This window comes from Hypomesus transpacificus, chromosome 15, assembly GCF_021917145.1.
Source record: "Hypomesus transpacificus isolate Combined female chromosome 15, fHypTra1, whole genome shotgun sequence".
Lineage (NCBI taxonomy): Eukaryota > Metazoa > Chordata > Actinopteri > Osmeriformes > Osmeridae > Hypomesus > Hypomesus transpacificus.
The window spans coordinates 466651-484496 of record NC_061074.1 but is presented as its reverse complement, the minus strand read 5'-3'; the positions used below and the strand labels follow the sequence as shown (position 1 = coordinate 484496).

Sequence of the window (17846 nt, the reverse complement as noted above, 5' to 3'; positions counted from 1 at the left end):
CACTCTTTCCCTGCGAAAAAAAGCAGAATAGAAGAAACAGAAAACGTACACGTGCACAAATATAGATACATTTAAGTTCTCGGAACTGTAAGAATTAAAAGTAGTAAATTGTATTAAATCCTCTTTTTTGTTTGTTCAAGATGTCTCAGAGTTTTAGTTGACTTCAGAACCATTATGCGTTCCCTGAGGGTGATCAGTCCCCCCCCCCCCCCCACACACACACACACTCTCTGGAAGTGGTGGTGCTATTGGGTGTGTGTGTGTGTGCATTGAGGGGGGGCACTCTCTGGTGAAGAGGGGGCCAAACAGAGGGCCTATAAAGCAGAGTCAACACTGTCAGCTGGGTCCTCCAGCAGCCCAGACAGCAGCTCAGTGGGACCCAGGCCCAGGACAGACACAGGGGAGCAGGAGGACAAGCAAACACTGGCTTTTGTGATGCTCCAAACCTCTTCAAACATGTGGGTGTATTTGTGTGTGCCTGTGTGTGTTTGCTGTGTGTGTGTTGACATTTCACTCAAGAGTCTTGCAGAAGACACTGATTTGGTGTAACATCAGACGAAGCCCACTGAGTTCATGTATTTCAATGGAGGTTTTGCTGTGAGGAGCTGTCACGGCAGTAGCAATGTGGTCTACAGGGAATGGACTGGGACTGTATGTGGTGTACAGTGCATATGTGTATCAGAATATGGTTTCACAATGACTTCACATTGTCTGATAAGAAATTTAGGCGACGCTGTGTTCCTTTCTACCTCTCTCTCTCTCTCTCTCTCTCTCTCTCTCTCTCTCTCTCTCTCTCTCTCTCTCTCTCTCTCTCTCTCTCTCTCTCTCTCACACACACACACACTCACTACCCCCCCCCCCCCCCACACACACACCCTTCTAGTCATCCAGCCTTGGTATGTCCCTCTTTCTTGCTCTCCGTGTATCCCACCACACAGTCCAAAGGTCAGGGCAGCAGGGAGTCTGTTTGCCTGACTGGAACACGGACTCCTTCCTCCCACGTGGCCCACAGGTGCTCAGGGTTAACTATTAACTGCTGACCATTCAGTCAGGATACCAGCTAATCATTGACCAAACTGTCCAGTGATGGATGAATAGGTGTCTCGTCTTACAGTAAGGCTCTCCTGAGATAGGGAGGGACAAAGTAAGCTGAGAGACAGGGGGGAAGAGAGAGAGACAGGCTGGAGGAGAATGATAAAAAGAGACAGAGACTGGAGGAGGAAGAGAGAAAGAGAGGGAGAGACTGCAATAGAGAGCTAGGGAAAGAGAATGCGTATAAGAGTGTGTGAATGTTCATCCAAATGTATCCAACACACAATTTCCATGTCACCGACAAAGGTTTTTCCTTGAAAACAGTCACGTGACTTACTGTAAAGTCTGCTACCAGCACCATCAGCCCACACGTGTCTCACCAAGAATGTATAACTAAAGGCTTTCAGGTTACCTAACTGTAGTCTACATATCCAGATGTCCAGTCTGCAGTGCAGTGGTTCTCTGTGTCTGTGGTGTCTCTCTGTCACAGGAGAGACAGTGGGGGAGACCAGAGCTTTGGCTAATCTCTCTTCCAGACAGATGTGAAGAGGGGCGGTGTGTGTGTCTGATGGGGAGAGAATGAAAGAGGAAGAGAGAGAGAAAGTGTGGGTACAGAACGTATGTTTGTCAGTGTGTGCCTGCCTGTCTGAAGTGGGTTCTCAATATGCATGTTAGAACTGAGAGGCTGAGATGAAGTTGCCTTCCAGTCTTCTGTGAGTGCTTCTCTCTCACTGCGCCTGTGTGTGTGTGTGTGTGTCTGTGTGTGTGTACAAGGGAGAGCCCCCTGACAGTCCCCCTGTCAGACGGGGGGGGGGGGGGGGGGTGATCTTCTTACACACATGTGGCTCTGGGTTAACAGTTCACCTACTGGACTCCAGGCTCACATGGAGGAGAGGAAAGGAAAAGAGAGATAAGGAGAGGAGGGGGAGGAGAGGAGTGAACAGAACAAAGAGAATGAATAAACAAAAAGAAGGGGAGCGTTTGTGCAGCCCTGCAGACCTGCCTCACACAAGCCCATGGAAATTCCCTCACAGGGAGGTGAGAAGCAGGGGGGTGGACTCACCGCTAACTGGAATGAGTATTAAACCACACAGAGAGAGAGAGAGGGGGAAGGAGAAAGAGGGAGGGAGGGGGAGGGAATGAGAGAGGGGGACCAAGAGAGAGAGAGAGAGAGAGAGAGAGAGGGAGAGAGAGAGAGAGAGAGAGAGAGAGAGAGAGAGAGAGAGAGAGAGAGAGAGAGAGAGAGAGAGAGGGAGAGAGAGACAGCGAGAGGGAGCAAGAGGGAGCGAGAGGGAGCGAGAGAGGAAGATAAATAGTAAAAGAGTGAGAAAGAGAGAGAAAGACAAAGAGGGGAAGGGAGAGAGGGCAAAGGGAAGACAGAGAGAAACTGAGAAGAGAGAGACATTTCTGGCACGCCCCTGGGCCCGATGAAAGACAGCTCCACTTTAAAACAACATTGTCCTGGGGACCCTGTCATTAATCTTTCCCTAATACAGCCAGGCCTGGCTGCTAGTACCTCAAACCTGGATGGGAGAGAAGGAGGAAGGCAGAGGAAAAGGACTCAGAGGAGGAGGAGAGAAGGAGGAGGAGAGCAGGGTGAGACATTAGGGGGAGAGAAGGAGGGGAAAGTGGAGAGAGATGAGAGAGGGAATAGAAGAGAAGGTGGAAGAGGAGCAGAAGGTGAACGAGAAAGAAGGTCCACGATGATGGCAGAGGTGAAAGGAAATGAGATAATGGAGGAGGAGGTGACGAAAGAGGAGGTGATGAAGGAGGAGGTGTCAGGAGGTTGCGGAGAAGGTAATGTTTGCTTAATATCTGATCTCTACTGAATACTGTATAAAAAAATGGAATGCCCATATGTCTTCCAGATGACAGAAGCAGACATGTCCCCATGAGGCTGACTCATCTCAGGTGCTGGTGATTAGGTCTGAGGCCTGAGGAGTCACATGACCCAGTCACGTGCGAGAGGGTGGGAGTGGGAGAGAAGAAGGCCAGCCCACTTAACAACCAAGTATGTGACCTAACCCTAAGCCTTACCCCACAACAATAACAACTTTTCCTTTGCTAATTAACGACAAAGAAATAACAGAATAAAATAACAGGGAGAGAGGGGGAGAGATATGGGGGGGAGGGGCAGAAGGAGAAAGGAAAAGAGCAGCAGAGAGGGGAAGAGAGCGGGAGACAGATAAAGAGAGGGAGTTAGGGTCAAAGTAAGGGGGATGAGAATAGTGAGGAATGAGAGAGAGGGGGAAGGAGAGATTGTAAGTGATAAGGGAAGACAGAAAGAAAGGGAGAGAAAGGAAGAGAAGGGTAGAAAGAGAGAGAGAAAGGAAGAGAAGGGTAGAGAGAGAGAGAGAGCTCCCGTGTCAGGGGCCTCTCTGAGAGAGAGCGGCCGGACCAATCTGCATGTTGTCGCTCAAACAGCGCCTGCTATTCATCCAGATAAGAGCGTGGCAGTCTGGGTAATTGCCGTGTGGCCCCCCGCGTGCGGTCGCTCGGCCACATCTCGGCAGCTGAAGGCCTGCCAACACACAATCAAGATGGCCGCCCAAGATAGGCTGTTGGTAAACAAACCTGACATGCCTGGAGGTTCCCGCTCTTTCTCCTTCTCTCCCTTCTCCTTTTTCTCTTTCTTTTCCTCCTCTTCTCTTTCTTTTCCTCCTCTTCTCTTTCTTTTCCTCCTCTCCTCTTTCTTTTCCTCCTCTTCTCCTCCTCGTCCTCCTCCTCCTTCTTCTCCTCCTTCTCGTTCTCCTCGTTCTCCTCGATCTGATCTCTCCTGCTCTGTGGTTCCCGCCCCTCGTCTTCTCAGTTTGGGATTCGACAGTGGCAGCACTCTAAACTCAACTAGATTAATCACAAATCTGGATTATACCACAAGTCACTGACCCCCCTGGTCTGTGGCGCAGGGTGGCTAGTAAAGGGGTCTGTTTTTAGCCTGAAGTCATTAAACAAGGGTGGGACTGGTGGTTGGGAACTAGATGAGCTATGACAGTTGAGTCTGTCGCTGTTGTTGATGTTGCTGGCTGAGTTTAATTAAGACCTTGTTAAAAGATTGTTAAAAGTGATGTTGTTGGTGATGCTATTTTTAGACTGTTTTGTGAGTATTTAGCATGTGGAGAACAGAGAGAATAAAACATTTGAGGAAAATGGAAGTGAAGAGAAAAAAAGAAAAGCGAAGCAGAAAAAGAGGAAAAACTTCAGAGAAGACTAGATGAAAGAAACTGATAAAAATCTCCTAGTCACCAAGCTCCAGCCAATAGCAGAGTCTGTCTGTGACCCCCAACCAAATACTCACCAATCAGATCTCAGTCCTGTCTATGCTGGTATGCACAGAAGACCTACTTCATGAGTGCTCCCCCAAACAAGCTCCCAGGAAGAGCAACTCTCCCTATCAATATTGTCATTAAAAACAATGTACTGTATATGTTTTAGATAAGAGCAGTCTATGGTTATCTGAAACAGAGATTGGAGATCCTAGAACAGAAGGGAGATTATGATGCTTTGGCACAAACTGGCCCCACATACAATCTTAACCGGTATGGACATTTGGTTACAAAACTGAATTCATGCGAGGCTGAGAGACGCAGGGAAATGTATATCTCAGTGGTTAGAGCATTTGACTGGCAGATCATGCTTTAACAGTTTCAAATCCCCCTCTCTGTACTGTCTGTCTATGTATGAAAGTGTTTTCAACATGAATGTATTATTATAATGTCTCCACATTAGATAGGTCTAGATTTTCTGTAGACATCCAGCAAGTCTTAGTGGATCTTCAGTCTTGTCATGACATGACATTCATGTTTATGAGCTGTTGTATCTACAGGATGTGGTACAGGTGTTTATGTGTGTGCTTGTATGTGTGTGTGTAAAAGGTCCTCTTGCTCGTTCTGTGAAGGTAAAATCGATAATTGTTCAGCAAGTTTATGTGTGCTTTGGCCATAAAAACCATGATGGCCCGAGGCCTCTAGAACGGATCCAGAATCTACTTAGTCCACCCACGTCTGTGACCTTTAACCCCTAGAGGGGAAGAACAAACCTTCAAACCACACCTTGTCACCGCATTGCAGTTAGTACGATAAAACCATGAAACACAAGAGAAAACTCTCTCTCTTTCTCTTTGTTTCTCTCTCCATCTTGCTTTATTCTTCTTCTTTCTCTCTCTCTCTCTCTCTCCTCTCTCTCTCTCTCTCCTCTCTCTCTCTCCTCTCTCTCTCTCTCTCTCTCTCTCTCTCTCCTCTCTCTCTCTCTCTCTCTCTCCCTCTCTCTCTCTCTCTCTCTCTCTCTCTCTCTATCTCTTTCTCTCTCTCTGTCTCTCTGTCTCTCTCTGTCTCTGTAGTAAATCCTAAACACCACAAATATTTTCCAGAATGCTTGATGACAGTGTCTAGTCTGCTGCATCCCTCTCAAAACACATTCCCTATCATCTGGCAGGGCGGAATGAGCTTCTAGGCCAAGGTCAGGATGGATTCAGAGAGATAGAGATAGTCAGAGAGGACAGATAGAAAATAGAGAGGGAGAGAGAGTAGAAGGGGACTAAAAGAGAGAGAATGAGAGTGTAGGAGAGAGAAGGCTGACATAAAAGAGAGAAGGAGAGAGAGGGAAGGTGAAAGAGAGAGAGGGAGAAAGAACGAGAGAGAATGAGAGTGAAAGAGAGAATGAGAGAAGCTGGACATTCTTGTGTCCGTGGGAGTCAAGGCGAGAGCATCAGTGATTTAACTCTTGCTGCTGTCTCATAAACATCCCTTTGTCTGAATCCCAGCAAACAGACTGACGCTGGGCTGCACAGTATCATTAATGTGCTTGTGTATTTAAATGTGTGTGCGTGTAGGTGTGTGTTAGGTTTTACCCAGGCCTCCAGCTACAGAGTTCGCCTAGGGAGACCTGCTGATACGCTAATAGAGTGCTCAATCCAGTCCCCCGACACACAAACACACACATATAAAACACAACGCTTTGTCTTTGACCCTGAGAAAAAGATTCCAAGGTACATTCAGGCCTGGAGAGACAGGGAGGAGAAGCTGAAGAGACAAGAAGGAGGGGAGGAGGATGATGAAGGATAGGAAGAGAGGAGAGGGTGATGAGAGGGGCAAACATTTTCAGTTTTCAGCTCCACAGATAACTCTGATTCATTCTTCATTTCCCCAGAATTATTATTTCTGAGAATATAATAATAAATAATTCTTTATTTATAAAAGAAAAACGCGATGCAGAGAGAGGGGGAGGGGGGACTGGAACCTGCTGTCAAATGCTCTACCACTGAACCATCCCCAGAAGCAGTGAAACACTTTAGGATTAAAAGGGTATGTTTGATATGACACCTTGCAAATATATATGCGGTATTGCTCCCTCGGTATCCTGGCAGTAGGTGAACCAAATCAAGAGCCCCTTTAAGTCCCATAACAGGTCCTGAAGTCTCTTCTTAGACTGCAGATGTAATCTGCTGGAATTAACATTCCAAGTCAACTTTATCTCCTGCACACTTTCCCTGACAAACGGTAGCTGAAAGACCAGCGTTTACCAGATCAGCCTTGATAAGAGACTAGAGAGACATTAGTCCGAATTAAACTCCTGGCTTGTTTCCCTATCTGTTCTCTCTCTGCTGTCTCTCCCTCCCTCGCTCTCCCTACTCTCTCTTCATGTCCCCCACTCTCTTCTTCTCCACCTCTCTTCCCCTTTTTCTGCTCTCTCCCTCTCCTCCATCTCTCTCCCCCTCCCTTCCTACGCAAGCGTACGATCCAGTGTGCTGGAATCCCTTTGAAAGTCAGTGTGTGAGACCTCAGAGAAAATTGTTTAACCGCGTCTGTCAAGGTGTCTTTGTGAGAGATACAGCAGCATCTCTGTGTCAACACACAGGGCTTTGAAGCGCTCTGGCAGGGAGACAGGACAGGTCTGCGCGCTCAGGGCTGAGCTAATGACTGGGATGACAGACTTCTGGTTAGTTATCAATTACTTGAATTTGAGTTGTTGTTCAGAGGCACGAGGCCTAGCACGCGGCCACAGTGGAAACTCTGACTGACTGATGTTCTGTTGCAAATTACAGCTTAGGAGTCAGGTGGCTGAGCGGTTAGGGAGTCAGGCTTGTAATCTGAAGGTTGCCAGTTCAATTCCTGGCGCGTGTCAAATGACGATGTGTCCTTGGGGCTGTGCACTTCACCCTACTTGCCTCAGGGGAATGTCCCTGTACTTACTGTAAGTCGCTCTGGATAAGAGTGTCTGCTAAATGTAAATGTACAGCTGTGGACGACCCCAAAAGAGGCATCAACAAGTGAAACATTTCAAAGCATCTGACAGTTTTACATGGAAATACGGTTGTCTTTATAATAATGGACATACACAGTGAAATACTTTAAATAGTTATAATTTAACAATTAAAACCTGTGAACCCTCGCAAACAATAACTTAACAGAAAGACTCTGGTATTTAAAGTACGTTCTCTGGTTGCACTCCTACAGGTAAGTAAACAAACTAGTCATAAACAGTGATATCTATCTCTCTTTAGTATTAACGTGTAGCACATTGACTCTTTTGTGTGTGTTCATGTGTTCTTGTCTGCATGCAAGCAAGCGTCGCCTGTGTGTGTTTTTTAACCTTTTTTTGTGTGGGGAGTGGTGTTCTTCTGTGCATTGCCTTTGCATGTGTTATCTGTGTGTGTGGTGTGTGTATGTGTGTGTGTGTGAATGTGGTGTCTAATTGAAGCATTCCTCCCAGTGAAAGTAAATACAGAGGCTGGCACCGCAATAGCAGGAGGGGTTTCTGAGTAATTATCTCTCATTCAGAGAACCGAGGAGCTGAACTAAAATGCCTTCCTTACAGTGAACATTATGAAAGAAAAACTTTGGTGCGTCCTCAGATCTTTCATCCTCTTGTGGAAAACACAAATGAAAGGAGAGGATCCTGTTCGGAGGCAGACACAGTTGCATACTGTACATTCAAGGAGGATTAAAGACACTGTAAAGGCCCACAACATGAAAGTGTTTCATGAATGTAAAGCTGAGATAGATCCCAATTGAGATGCATCCTGTTGCTAAGTAGTCAACTGAAATGGACACATCCAACACATTCCTCATCCTCTGTCTACCCCCCCCACTCCCTCACACACACACACACACACACACACACACACACACACACACACACACACACACACACACACACACACACCACACACACACACACACACACACACACAGCTGTGGAACCCTTCTAAGATGGGTAAGAGTGAAGCTAAACAACAGAGACCTACACCCCTGCTGGCTTCGTGGGCCACTCTAATGATGTCAGGATAATATACTATGAACATTAGGCCCGCAGTGCTTGAAACATCACATTAAAGGTACAGTGATTACGTTTTTCTTTTTGTAGCGAGAGAGAGAGAGAGAGAGAGAAGAGAGAGAGAGAGAGAGAAGAGAGAGAGAGAGAGAGGAGAGAGAGAGAGAGGAGAGAGAGAGAGAGAGAGAGAGAGAGAGAGGAGAGAGAGAGAGAGAGGAGAAACCGATAGCAATAAATGTGCTTAACAAACACAGAGGCCATAAATCAATCTGTTAAAAACCACCACCCATACTGTGAAGGTAGAGAGAAAGAAAGAGGGGATGAGAGAGAGAGAGAGAGAGAGAGAGAGAGAGAGAGAAGAGGGAGAGGAACAGAGAGAGAGGGGGGGGGACAGAGAGAGAGGGGGGGGTGGACAGAGAGAGAGAGGGGGGGGGACAGAGAGAGAGGGGGGGGGACAGAGAGAGAGGGGGGGGGGACAGAGAGAGAGGGGGGGGGGACAGAGAGAGAGGGAGAGGAACAGAGAGAGAGGGGGGGGGACAGAGAGAGAGGGGGGGGGGACAGAGAGAGAGGGGGGGGGGACAGAGAGAGAGGGGGGGGGGACAGAGAGAGAGGGGGGGGGGACAGAGAGAGAGGGGGGGGACAGAGAGAGAGAGGGGGGGGACAGAGAGAGAGGGGGGGGACAGAGAGAGCGGAGTGGTACCTTGGGTGGTACACTTCAGGCAAACAAATCATGTTTCAACATATACCGCGTTTGTCCCAGCCTACAGCTATAGCAGGGCTCCTGAAACACCTCCGTCTGGCGACAATAAACAGGAAATCCCTGGTGCGCACACACAAAGAAACACACACACAGAAGCACACACAGAGAAGGACACACACACACAGAAGCACACAGAAGCACACAGAAGCACACAGAAGCACACACAGAAGCACACACACATACACGTGTATTCCGTTTTTGACAGACACTAGTGAAGACAGAGGAGTGTAGTCTAGGTATCGTTGTGTTTACATCATCACAGGACATGTGGTCTTTCTAGTATACAGCTTTCGTTTTCTAACATGATATGTTTCCTTTTGATCGAAGCCCACTCAAATGATCTTTGGAGTTTCTGTATTATGTAGCAATGATCAAAGCAAACTAAGTTTATGCTGGCTGGAGGTTATTCGAAATAGGGCTGGTCTTTGTGCTTGCATTTGTCATCATCACTTTTTCTACGTTTCAACCAAAAACTCTACCACCCAGAACACGTCATGTCTCTGAAGCATCGAAAAACAAACAACGACAGCGAACGTAAAAAGTCCGAGCCGATGTTTCCGTGGCAATGCGTCTCAAGGAAGTCTGAGGAGTTTGGTTTGGTCGGATGAGTCGTCAGTCGCCTCTCCGTCCAGCCTCCACCCTCCAGCTCACCAATCAGGGACTGGGTCGGGACAACGGATGTCGACCAATCCTCAAATAGACGGTTTGTTGTTGGCTCCATGAAATCGGATCACACATGTCCGGGTCCCCTAGAACACAAGCAAAACCTAGGTCAGACGTGTCTGGGTCCCCTAGAAAATCTAGAAAAAAAGATCTAGGAGCTGCCATGCAAGCCCTATCGATCCCAACCTTTCTGAACCCCGCTCAAGCTGAGACCTTCACCAATATTTACAAACACCCATAACCTCAACATCCAAACGCAGCCAACCAAGGAGAGAGATGATTCATCAACAGCACAGCAGATACAATGGAGAGGAGGAAGAACCACTGCGGCCCGCACCGATGGAGGTTTGACAGCACAGTATTTTCACCACATTGATTGGATGACTGCCCTGGGCTGAGTCAGGTGGTGCCTAAGTAGTGTTCTGTGATTGTGTGAGTGCCCCCGCTCCCAGGGGCCAATCAAAAGAGAGGTAGGCGAGAGTATCAAGTCTCTGACACAATCTGTGAGAGACAGCTCCAAAACTCAGAGCTTTTTTTTGCTTTCTTCATTTTAGCAAGAACGTTTTTTTTCCCAAATCCATTTAATTTCACTCATGTTTTTAAGTCATCAGATTCGAATTAATCATTGTCAAATTGGTACTTCTTGTTTCTTTGGGGATAGTTTAACCCGGTGTGGTGAAAGTACTGTGCCATCATTAAGCCTGGAGCTCTCACACACAGCTCTCTACTGCCCTACAGCAGCTTGGCGGGGAGGCAGGCGAGAGAGAGGGCACTCAGAACTAGCACACTACCAAGGCCAGCCAGTCCTGGTTACTCACACGCAGAGTGAGTCGCTGCGCTCACTTCTTCTTTCCTCCTAATGACATCTTTTCAGTTTTTTTCTTCTGGTCCTCGTTGAACAAAAGACACACCTTTATGTTAGCAAGCGATTGTACAGGTGCGGAACCGCAACCCCACCCACACTCAGTGGGGGAGCTGAGAGGGAGAACTGGTGGAACCAGAAGACCAAACACGTGATTGGACCCACGGAGACACTGGGAACTACCCTAGCCAGTCACTTCAGGGTGGCTCACTGCCCGGAAAGGGCTTGGTACATCTGACTGTACAGGCAGAGACGTAGACAGACAGACAGACAGACAGACAGACAGACAGACAGACAGACAGACAGACAGACAGACAGACAGACAGACAGACAGATGAGAGGATCTACCTCAGTCATGGCATCATCAATCTGCTTCAGCTCTTCATAGTGGTCACGAGAGTCTCTGAGAGGCTGCACCATGATCTCCTCTATCTGAGGAAAGAGCTGAGACACACACACATCACACACACACATAACACACACATCACACACAGACATCACACACACACACACATCGCAGAGCCGGAGGTCAGTACACACACATCGCAGAGCAGGAGGTCAGTACACACTCACACACACACACACACAGAAAAGTAATGGAGACATCTACCTTCATGACATTCTCAAACATGGGGATAAGGACGAACTTGATGAAGCCGATCTGGGCAGTGGGCTTGGTGACCTTGTCTCTGTCCATGAACGGGGCCACAGGCAGCCCCTCTGACTTCTCCCTGTCACTCTAAGGAGCAGGACCAATCAATCAACCAATCAATCATTAAAGAAACCAATCAATCAATCAAATCAGTCAACCAATCAATCAATCATTCAACCAAGAAATCAACCAATCATTTGATGAGTGCAGATGGAGAATGACAATAGACATTACAATCAGAAGACAGAGACTGGTGTTGGATTGTGGGTGATGTAGTCCTGACCTGCATGAAGTATTCCTCCAGCAGACAGTCCACCCATGGCTCAGCTACCTCGGTAGGACGCACCTCATTGGAGATGTCACAGCACTTGATTAGGACCATTTTCAGCTGAACACACACACACATGTGGTCAATTAAATTAAACATCTTCACAACATGTCCCCACAGATGTATATTGACCCAGGTGTGTGTGTACACATGTGTGTACACGTGTATTACTCACGCATGTGACATGCTCCTCGTTGGTGAAGTCAAAGTTGTCAACCTTCTGCTTGAAGGAGTCCAATATCTCCCCATGCCTGGCCATGTCTGTGGCCAGGATCAGAGTAATAATAGCCTGAAGAAGGAGGAGGACAGGAAGGAGGAGAAGGGAAGGAGGAGGGTGGAGCACGGTGGATGAGGAGAAGGAGAGAATGGAGGAGGAGGAGAGTAATGGAGAGGGTAGAGGGGATATATGGTTAATGTTAGGGATGAAATGGACATGCTACAGAGAGTGTTTAGGCTTTGTGAACAACTCCTGGTTCTATTTTACAGCAAGACCAAAGCAAGACCTTAGAACAGGCCAGCTTCTCACTGTGTCCCACCTGTCTGATTTGCTTGTAGGCCTCAATTTCCACATTGGCGAAGATGTTGCATTCTGGGAGGCAGAGGATCTGGAAGGCCACGGCACAGTGGTGGTTCTCCAGGGGTGAGATGTCATTGTAACGTACCGCCAACTCAGTACGCGCATTGATCTGGTACCTGGTAGAGTGACACACACACACACATACATACATGTGCACAGATGTGCGCCCACAGACACAAAAACACACACCTCATTCAGCATTTTCACTTCCTGAACATGGCAGCATTTCAGTGAGTCTTCCTCTTTTCAAAGAATTTGTGAAAGAAACGCACACATCTGACTTGGCACAAGCAGCTAGTTTTCTTGCAACAGTATGTATCTAACTATTTGTCTGTCTGTCTGTCTGTCTGTGTGTCCTGTTCCAAACCCCCCTCAGTGCTGTTTCTTCCCCCAAACACCTTGAGAGGTGTGGCCTCGCTGGCCTGATTCCACAGAGCGGAGGGGCCAAATGTTGTGGATGTTCCAGAACATGCCAGAGTGAGCCAACGGCCATCTGCGCTCCTGTGTCTGTCAGCAGACCCTCACCGAGCCAGCTAAGGCTGCAAGGGAGACACTTTTTCGGGTGCGTCTCAAATCTGTAAGGTGGCTTCCTCCACGCTTGATCCTGAGCTAGTGGCTGTGGTGTTAAACTGAACTGAACAGGTCGGTGCTAGAATGCTTGTGTGCTCTCGTCCCGACGCTGGTGTAGTGCGTAGAGCAGGCGAGGTGAGGAGGAGAGGAGTCTGCTTGACAGGATTGAGCCCCACCCCAGAGGGAGGGGGGAGGATGTGAGTCTTACGTGTTGTTGTATCCAGGGTGGTCCAGGTCGTGACACACAGCAGCTGTCATGAGAATACCTATGTCTGTCAGGGTTAGCTTCTCCTGAGGAGCACACACACACACCACAATGTAAAACAGTGCAATGTAACACTGTATGTGCCAAACAGAGACAACATGTCGGATCTACTGGAGCTGTCTGTCCTCCCCTGGTCAAATCTCCCTTCATCATCTTCCCCCTTCCTCTCCTCACATCCACCCTTCCTCTCCTTTCCTCTACTCCTTTTCACTCTCGTCCTCCCCTCACCTCCCCTCCTCTCCTCCACCTCTCCCCTCCACCTCTCCCCTTCCCCCTCCCCCCCTTCTCCCCTCCTCCCCTCCTCCCCTCCTCCCCTCCCCCTTCCCCTCCTCACCTGCAGGTTGCACAGGTTGATCATGCCGTACATCATCTGGCTGACACAGAAGCAGTGGCGGAAGTTGTGGAACGGATTGCTGCGGTAGTTCTCCTGGATGCCCAGCTGGGGGAGACAGAGAGACAGGCAGTGAGCACTGGGGTGTCAGCCTGTGTCATAGGACCAGTCTAGCCGGTTCATCCTGTGTGTCCTCAACAAATCATCTTTAAACTGAGCCTGGAGAATGTTCTGGCTAGGCTGCACATCTGGAGACCACCTACTGGGCTCTGTGTGCATAAAGTGTGTCCCAGATGTCACCCAAACAGAAGTGCACTGTACTTAAACACAAACACACACGCTCACGCACACACATATGTGTCCGCTAATGTTATACTTTTACCAGCCAGCGTTTGAGAGTGATGGGGTTCATGTTGAATTCCTTCACCAAGCCCAAATCATGATACATGTATTCCAGACAGCTCAGCATCTGGACACACACACACACATGCACACACACACACACACTATTAAATGTACTGTATGGGTATAGAGTGAAACAACAGATCTCAGTGACTCATGCTAGCGTGAGGTCCACCCACCTCGTTGTGCTCCCAATGCCAGACGTCAAAGGTAGGCTTCTTGAGGGCCTCAATGGTCTCCTGGGACAGGGTGTACTGTGTGTGTGTGTGTGTTTGGGAGAGGCAGGAGCAGAGAGACAGGATCTCACTATCATCAGCGGGACACACACATGCGTATACAAGTGCGCATCTGCACACGTACACACACACACACATACCTTGGGATAGCTGGGCACATCCCTCCTGGGTGTCAGCTTCTTCCCGTCATCACAGAAGTTGTATTTACAGGGACAGTTCACCCTGTAGAGGGCAGTCAACACAACATACTCTGTATTTAAAGGAACAGTTCACCCTGTAGGGGGCAGTCAACACAACACACTCTGTATTTAAAGGAACAGTTCACCCTGTAGAGGGCAGTCAATACAACACACTCTGTATTTACAGGAACAGTTCACCCTGTAGGGGGCAGTCAATACAACACACTTATCTAAAAACCCAACCTGACACCCACCCTTCTCTCTTACACAAAATCTACAGCAATTGCTACATAGTCTCATAGTATACATCTGTCTAGTCCCTAAACATGATGTGTGTTGCTCTAGCACCCCTGGTGGCGAGGCTGGGTGGCAGCACGGTCTGAGCAGGTTTGGAACCTCCAGAGTCTCACCTGCCCCCTCCTCTGGACGTCATCTCATCTCTCAGCTTCCTCAGGTCGTTCTTGCACTTCTCGATCTCCACCACCTTCAGGCCCTCCACTGGAACAGCAACACAGCAACACAACAGCGAGCCATCAACAACAACAGCTCAATCCTGTCCTGGTGTTTGTGTGTTCTCCACTGTCCCTCACTGCCCAGTCATTGTGAAGTGAGATACTGTGTGATGTGTGGGGAACTCCGTCATAATACGAACACGTTTATTCACATTTGCGTTCATCAGTTAGCCAAAGCGACACACAAGGGTGGGTTAGGAGTCAAGTGCTCCACCCCCGTGAGATGAGAGTCTGAGTGTACTGAGAGGAGTGGAAGCACAGGACATGACACGTACGCTCCACTCTCTTCTCCAGCATGGCCAGTCTGTTGGTCACCTCTGTCTTCAGCTCGTTGATACGGAACGCCCTGATGGGAGGTAAGAGGAGGAGAGAGGAGAGGAGGACAGAGGAGAGGAGGAGAGAGGAGAGGAGGAGAGAGGAGGGTAGGGTAGGGTAGGGCAGTGGTGGAGAAAGAAGAGCAAATAATATGAGAGGAGAGGTTAGTTTGGAAGGATAGGTGCCAAGCAGAACGACCGGGGCTTGTGAATCAAGACACACACACACACACCACACACAAACATCCCATTGTTACTTACCTGCTAAACTGTTCCGCCACCTGAGACAACACATTCTGGAACATATCCTCTTTGTCTGTGGAGGCAAACAACCCACATCAGTCTCTCTCTCTCTCCCGCCTTCCCTCTCTCTTTCTCTGCGTGTGTGTGTGTGTGTGCATCACCTCCTAGCTGACCCGTGGACATAGCAACCACCTTGTACAGGGAGCTGGGGGAGGGATAGAAACAAGATGACGTCATCAGGAGAGGGACAGAGACCATGGGTCATTCTAAAGAGATGGTGACACCAGAGTGAGGGATGGTGTTACCTGGGGGAGTTGGTGGGCATCGTGGGGTCGATGGAGACCAGAGCCCCTTCCGGGTCCACCATCATGATGGAAGTGTTCCTGCAGGAGGAGGACGGCTGAGATTAGCTTCGAATCACAGCTTGGAAGAGAAGCATGGAGGGGGAGAGAGGAGGAGTTCCGAAGAAAAGGATGTGGGGTAAGGGGGTCGAGAGGAGAAGGAAAGAGTAAATGAAAAGGAGAAGGAGAGAACAGGAAAGAGGAGGTGAGAGGAGGTGTAGAAGAAGAAAGAGGAGGTGAGCGAAGGTGAAGAAGAAGAAGAGAGAGGAGGTGAGCGTCAAGAAGAAGAAATTGCTGACCGGGGGATGTTAGAGGAAGAACACAACAGCTCCTTGATGTCACATGGGCTGCAATAACGACTGAACACCACCTGAGGAAGACAGAGAGTAGACAGTCAGGCAGCCAGAGAAACAGACAGTCAGGCAGCCAGAGAAACAGACAGTCAGGCAGCCAGAGAAACAGACAGACAGACAGACAGACAGACAGACAGGCAGGCAGGCAGGCAGGCAGGCAGACAGGCAGGCAGGCAGGCAGGCAGGCAGGCAGGCAGGCAGGCAGGCAGGCAGGCAGGAGAGTAAGTGTTAGGTAGACAGACAGTGAAACAGAGAAACAGACAGACAGGCATGATTGAGGCAGCTAGGTAGAAACGTGATGTTCAGACAGTATAACACTCTCAGAAGGACACCTGGACACAGAAGTGAGTCCTGCGCTACAGTGACCTCCTGGGTTTGAGTCAGAAGGGAGTCATAGGAGTATGGCTGGTCCTTTCGCGTATTTGTAACTTCCTTAACTTCCGTGTCCCTGATGAACCAGCCCTCAGCCCTGGCCTCACCCCCAGCCCCAGCCCTTAGCCCTAGCCTCACCCCCAGCCCCGGCCCTCAGCCCTAGCCTCACCCCCAGCCCCAGCCCTCAGCCCTAACCTCACCCCCAGCCCCAGACCTGTGAAGATCTGGATAGAATGGAAGTGTGAAGCCTGTGACCAAATCACAAGAAGTTGTGTAAGTTGTGTAGAGCGGGGACCAATCACAAGGATTGTGTAGAGCGTGGGACCAATCACAAAGGGTTGTATGGAGTGTGCTGGCAACAGGTGGCTGTGCTGTCTGAGTACTGCCAGCAGCACCTGTGCCCTGCCACCTCCACCCTCCCCCCCAGGGTCTATATATAATCCCCTCCTCACACAAGAGGCCATCCTGGGTCTTTGTCACCTGCTGCAGCTCTCCCGCCCCCCCCCCCCCACCCCACACTCCCACTGTCCCCTATGGCCCCCCAGCCCCCAGGGCATCCAGCACACGTCTTAATAGGCTCTGGGCTTGAGGGAGGGGGGGTGAACTCTCACTGACTCCCAGAAGTCATGATTCTGACACACCATTGTGGAAGAAGCAGGCTCTGAATTTGGCGGAGACCTCCTCATCTCTTCTCTGACCACCCCTCTCCTCCACATCTCACTCCTTCTCTTCCCCTGACCTCCTTCTCCTCCCACCTCCTTCTAATTGAAAGGGCACACAGAGCACAAGCCCCAGACAGACAGACAGACAGACAGAACAACAGGGCCAGGGAGAGGACCCACCTTCTGCACCTTTCCCTCCACATCCAGGTAGATGGTCTTGGGTGCGTAGGAGGACGAGCTGGACCCCATGGTGACTCTTCCAAACGCACTCTCTCTGTTCCCGTCTCTGCCTTTCTTCCACACGCACTCTCTCTTGCCCTGCCTCTCTTTCTGTGCCTCTGTCTTCTCTGTTCTTTCTCTTTCACTCACGGTTTATCTCTCTCTCTCTCCCTTTCTCTCTCTCTTTCTATCTCTCTCTCTCCCTCCCTCTTGAAGATCTCCTGACAGACACACAGACACACTGTCACACAGTCATCCTACAGGGACCTAATCATCCAGCGAAGCCTCCCTGGATTGAAGCTGCAGAGACACAGAAGTGCAGTGCTGTTCTAAAAGGGTCCAGCACATGACAGGAGGAAGCAATCACATCTGAACAGAGAAATTCATGTGGATATCCTCATCTTAAGCCATCCATAGCTGACAGTAAATCAAGATACTTTACATGTAAAACACATACAAACAGCACTGAACCGCACACTCCATAATGTATATTAAACTACCAAAGCTAAACCACATTATCACACACTAAACCAATCACTCACCATAACACACTACGCAAGTGAACACCAAAGCATGCATCCTCTCTACACTGAATACAAGTGGATCAATGTCCACCATCGACACTCTGAAATCGATCCGTCAACAATCCAAATAAGCAAACAAAACAAAAATCAAGCAAATATTCATTCAAAAACACAACAGAT

At 49.0% G+C, this 17846-nt stretch overlaps 1 protein-coding gene across 1 annotated transcript; it reads right to left on the bottom strand.

The window, feature by feature from the left end:
• Positions 1-9025: 9025 nt before the first annotated feature.
• Positions 9026-17264, bottom strand: pde9ac (phosphodiesterase 9ac). The gene is made up of 19 exons (XM_047035698.1): positions 17104-17264; positions 15836-15906; positions 15501-15578; positions 15357-15400; positions 15214-15268; positions 14914-14984; positions 14537-14624; positions 14088-14169; positions 13891-13965; positions 13692-13778; positions 13313-13417; positions 12922-13004; positions 12103-12259; positions 11742-11855; positions 11522-11626; positions 11197-11325; positions 10935-11030; positions 10543-10614; positions 9026-9810 (listed from the first exon to the last, which is right to left on the bottom strand). Exons 1-18 carry the CDS (start codon positions 17170-17172, stop codon positions 10564-10566), a joined length of 1560 nt encoding a protein of 519 aa, XP_046891654.1. The 5' UTR covers positions 17173-17264; the 3' UTR covers positions 9026-9810; positions 10543-10563.
• Between the last annotated feature and the right edge of the window lie 582 nt (positions 17265-17846).